This window comes from Chrysemys picta, chromosome 16 (assembly GCF_011386835.1).
Source record: "Chrysemys picta bellii isolate R12L10 chromosome 16, ASM1138683v2, whole genome shotgun sequence".
Lineage (NCBI taxonomy): Eukaryota > Metazoa > Chordata > Testudines > Emydidae > Chrysemys > Chrysemys picta.
The window spans coordinates 2,306,554-2,311,553 of record NC_088806.1 but is presented as its reverse complement, the minus strand read 5'-3'; the positions used below and the strand labels follow the sequence as shown (position 1 = coordinate 2,311,553).

At 67.3% G+C, this 5,000-nt stretch overlaps 2 protein-coding genes across 2 annotated transcripts in view; one reads left to right on the top strand and one right to left on the bottom strand.

The window, feature by feature from the left end:
• Nucleotides 1–1,709, bottom strand: part of LOC101944806 (disks large homolog 4) — a 9,691-nt gene extending 7,982 nt beyond the window's left edge. Inside the window, 3 exon segments of the mRNA XM_065570554.1 lie at nucleotides 164–340; nucleotides 1,601–1,622; nucleotides 1,625–1,709. Coding sequence (XP_065426626.1) covers nucleotides 164–340; nucleotides 1,601–1,622; nucleotides 1,625–1,667 — 242 coding nt within the window. The 5' untranslated portion in view covers nucleotides 1,668–1,709.
• Nucleotides 1,710–4,773: 3,064 nt separating this feature from the next.
• Nucleotides 4,774–5,000, top strand: part of LOC135976037 (uncharacterized) — an 8,710-nt gene continuing 8,483 nt past the window's right edge. Inside the window, 1 exon segment of the mRNA XM_065570398.1 lies at nucleotides 4,774–4,782. Coding sequence (XP_065426470.1) covers nucleotides 4,774–4,782 — 9 coding nt within the window.

The following is a 5,000-nucleotide window of genomic DNA, read 5'->3' as shown; positions in this document are numbered from 1 at the left end:
CCTAATCCCTCCCCACAACCTCTCCCCCCATGGCTCCTCCCACTGCCCTGCAGCCCCAACCCACCCGCAGCCCCACGTTCCCCCACAGCCACTTCAGCCCGACAGTTTCTCCCACCAAGTCCCCCCTTCCCACAATGCCCCTCTGCCCCCCCCCCCCGGGTACCGTCTCTTGCTGGGCACGAAGCCGATCTCGTCCCCCTCCCCGTCGGGGTGGACCCGCCGCGCCTGCCACCACTCGTCGTCCGAGGCGTCCACCACGTGCAGCACGTCCCCAAAGCGGAAACTCAGCGCCTGGCTCAGGAACCCGCAGTCCTTCGTCTTGTCGTAGTCGAACAGCGCCCTGCGGGGGCAGGGCCAGGGGTCAGAGAACCCAGGAGTCCGGGCTCCCAGCCCCCCCTCTTCTAACCCACCAGCCCCCGCTCCCCTCCCAGAGCTGGGGAGAGAACCCAGGAGTCCTGGTTCCCAGCCCCCCACTGCTCTGACCCACCAGCCCCCACTCCCCTCCCAGAGCCGGGGAGAGAACCCAGGAGTCCTGGTTCCCAGGCCCCCACTGCTCTGACCCACCAACCCCCACTCCCCTCCTAGAGCCGGGGACAGAACCCAGGAGTCCTGGCTCCCAGCCCCCGCAGCTCTAACCCACCAGCCCCCACTCCCCTCCCAGAGCCGGGGACAGAACCCAGGAGTCCTGGCTCCCAGCCCCCCCGCTCTAATCCAGCGGAGGAGACTACACTCCCCTTCTGCAGAGAGGTGGGATATCGGGGTAACTGGCTTCATGCGGATGAGGGGTGGAGTCAGTGGGGTGGTCAGCAGCCGGGTCCGGGAGGGGGTCGTGCGGGTGGGGACAGTGGGGGGTCGGGGGGGGCTTGTGGGAGTCAGTGGTGGGATGGGAGGTTCGCGAGGGTCAATGGGAGGGGCTCGTGGGGGTCAGTGAGGGGTTGGGAGGGGCTCGGGGCTCTGTGGGGGGATGAGGGGTCTGGGGGGGGTCCATGGAGGCATGTGGTGGAGTGGAGGATCTCGGGGGGCTGGGGGTTTCAGGGGGTCCATGGAGACATGTGGTGGAGTGGAGGATCCCGGGGTATGGGGGTTGTAGGGGTCCATGAGGCATGTGGTGGAGTGGAAGATCTCGGGGGCTGGGGGGTTTGGGGGGGTCCATGGAGGCATGTGGTGGAGTGGAGGATCTCGGGGGGATGGGGGTTTCAGGGGGTCCACGGAGGCATGTGGTGGAGTGGAGGGTCTCGGGGTCTGTGGGGGGCCAGGGGTGTTTGGGGGGGGAGTGGAGGGTCTCAGGGGCTGGGGGGTTTGGGGGGTTTAGGGGGGCAGTGGTGGATCTCAGGGGCTGGGGGGTTTAGGGGGACCTGGGGGGTTTGGGGGGGGAGTGGAGGGTCTCAGGGGCTGTGGGGTCTGGGGGACCTGGGGGTTTGGGGGGGAGTGGAGGGTCTCAGGGGCCAGGGGGTTTGGGGGGCAGTGGTGGATCTCGGGGGCCGGGGGGTTTGGGGGGGCAGTGGTGGATCCGGGGGCCGGGGGTTGGGGGGAAGTGGTGGATCTGGGGGCCGGGGGGGTTGGGGGGCAGTGGTGGATCCGGGGGCCGGGGGGGTCTCACCGGATGTAAAAGCCCCTCTTGGGTTGCTGCGGAGCGACGCCGTCCCCGAGCCCAGACTGCTGCTCATCAGCTGCTCCCGCAGGTCATGGATTTTGGCCTCGAAGCGGCTGTACTCTGGGGGGGTGAGGGACAGGTGATGCCTTCGGCCCCCCCCCGAACTTCCCTCTCCACCCCCCGTGGCCCCCAAATCCACCTGGCCAGTGAGACGCCTGCTTCCGGTCCAACCCGCCGGTCCTCCCGCCCGCCCTCCATCACTTCATCCCTCCATCCACCCACCCACCCACCTCTCCACCCAACCTCCATCCCCACCCCTCCGTCCTCCCTCCCGCCCGCCCCCCATCCCTCCGTCCTCCCACCCTCACCCATCCCTCCATCCACCCACCCACCTCTCCACCCAACCTCCATCCCCACCCCTCCATCCTCCCGCCCGCCCTCCATCACTTCATCCCTCCATCCACCCACCCACCCACCTCTCCACCCAACCGCCATCCCCACCCTCCGTCCTCCCTCCCGCCCGCCCCCCACCCCTCCATCCACCCACCCACCTCTCCACCCAACCTCCATCCCACCCCCCGTCCTCCCTCCCGCCCGCCCCCCATCCCTCCGTCCTCCCACCCTCACCCATCCCTCCGTCCTCCCACCCTCACCCATCCCTCCATCCACCCACCCACCTCTCCACCCAACCTCCATCCCCACCCCTCCATCCTCCCGCCCGCCCTCCATCACTTCATCCCTCCATCCACCCACCCACCTCTCCACCCAACCGCCATCCCCACCCCTCCGTCCTCCCTCCCGCCCGCCCCCCACCCCTCCATCCACCCACCCACCTCTCCACCCAACCTCCATCCCCACCCCTCCATCCTCCCTCCCGCCCGCCCCCCATCCCTCCGTCCTCCCCACCCTCACCCATCCCTCCATCCACCCACCCACCTCTCCACCCAACCTCCATCCCCACCCCTCCGTCCTCCCTCCCACCCTCCATCACTTCATCCCTCCGTCCACCCACCCACCCACCTCTCCACCCAACCTCCATCCCACCCCTCCGTCCTCCCTCCCACCCTCCATCACTTCATCCCTCCGTCCACCCACCCACCCACCTCTCCACCCAACCTCCATCCCCACCCCTCCGTCCTCCCTCCCGCCCGCCCCCCACCCCTCCATCCACCCACCCACTTCTTCACCCAACCTCCATCCCCACCCCTCCGTCCTCCCTCCCGCCCGCCCCCCATCCCTCCATCCACCCACCCACCTCTCCACCCAACCTCCATCCCCACCCCTCCGTCCTCCCTCCCACCCGCCCCCCATCCCTCCGTCCTCCCACCCTCACCCATCCCTCCATCCACCCACCCACCCACCTCTCCACCCAACCTCCATCCCCACCCCTCCGTCCTCCCGCCCTCACCCATCCCTCCATCCACCCACCCACCTCTCCACCCCAACCTCCATCCCCACCCCTCCGTCTTCCCTCCCTCCCTCACCCATCCCTCCATCTATCCACCCACCCAACACCCCATCTATCCATCCATCCACCCATCATCCATCACTTCATCCCTCCATCTGTCCATCCACCCAACCTCCATCTGTCCATCCACCCAACACCCCACCTATCTATCCATCCACCCACCCATCCTCAATCTCTTCATCCCACCATCCCACCCACCTCGCCATCCAACCTCCATCCCCATCCCTCTGCCCTCCCGCCAGCCCCATCCCTCCATTCTCCTGCCCTCACCCATCCCTCCATCCTCCCGCCCGCACCCCATCCCTCTGTCCTCTTGTCCCCCCATCCCTCCATCTATCCACCCACCCAACACCCCATCTATCCATCCATCCACCCATCATCCATCGCTTCATCCCTCCATCTGTCCATCCACCCAACCTCCATCTGTCCATCCACCCAACACCCCACCTATCTATCCATCCACCCATCCTCCATCACTTCATCCCTCCGTCCATCCCACCCGCCCCATATCTATCTTCTCCCACCCATCCTCCATCACTTTATCCCTCCGTCCATCCCACCCGTCCCATCCCTCCATCCAACTTACATCTCCATCCCTCCCTCCGTCCATTCACCCACCCAATCTCCATCCAACACCCCACCCATCCCTTCACCCGGCTGGACAACCCCCAGGCATCCCTCCATCCTTCCAACCTCCATCCGTCTTTCCAACCCCATCCGCCCACCCACCCAAACCCTGTCCCTCCCTCCACACCACCCAGCCCCGCCCCCGCTGAGACTCACCATCAGGTTTATACTGTGCGATGATGGTCACCGTCTGCCCAGCATTTTTCAGAGCGATGGCAGCCTGCTCGTGTGTTGCGCTCCGGAGATCCACCCCGTTCACCTGCGGGGAGAGGGAAGCCACATCAGGGGGCGGGGAATAGGGCAGGGGCCTGTCCCCTCTGGGGGCGCCGGCTCCCACCCGGCCCCAGGACAGGGACTGGCTGGCTCAGGGGGGCGGGGAATGGGGCAGGGGCCTGTCCCCTCTAGGGGGCGCCAGCTCCCACCCGGCCCCAGGGCGGGGACTGGCTGGCTCAGGGGGGGCGGGGAATGGGGCAGGGGCCTGTCCCCTCTAGGGGGCGCCAGCTCCCACCCGGCCTCAGGATGGGGACTGGCTGGCTCAGGGGGGCAGGGAATGGGGCAGGGGCCTGTCCCCTCTAGGGGGGGCGCCGGCTCCCACCCGGCCCCATGGCAGGGACTGGCTGGCTCAGGGGGAGGGAATGGGGCAGGGGCCTGTCCCCTTTAGGGGACGCCGGCTCCCATCCGGCCCCAGGACGGGGACTGGTTGGCTCAGGGGGGAGGGAATGGGACAGGGGCCTGTCCCCTCTAGGGGCGCCAGCTCCCATTTGGCCGCAGAGTGGGGCACTGGCTGGCTCAGGGGAGCGGGTTCTTACCGAGAGGATCTGGTCCCTTTCCGCAGCTCCCCACTCAGGTCAGCCGGCCCCCCAGCCAGGATGAAGGAAATGAAGATTCCTTCGCCGTCCTCACCCCCGACAATGTTGAATCCCAGGCCCGTCGAGCCGCGGTGGATGATGATCCGGCGGGGTTCCCTGGGGGGTGGGGTAGAGAGGTCAGGAACCCCCACAGGGAAGGGGGACAGTCACCGACAAAGTCCCGCAACACCCCACCACCAGAGTGCACAGCGGGGGACGCAGAGCACCCAGGAACGATGGGGTGTGTGAGGTCTGACTGTAATGACCCCTTTAGGTTACAGTGGGTGCCTGTATGTCTCGTGGGCGACTGTAGCTTACGTGTGCGGCTGTACGTTCCTGCAACTTTGTGTGTGTGTGTGTGTGTGTGTGTGCGCGCGCGCGTGTGTTTGCCTCGTGCGCCTGTACATCACAGGCGCACTCTTGAACCTCCACAACATGTACGCACCTGTACTTTCACCGGCGC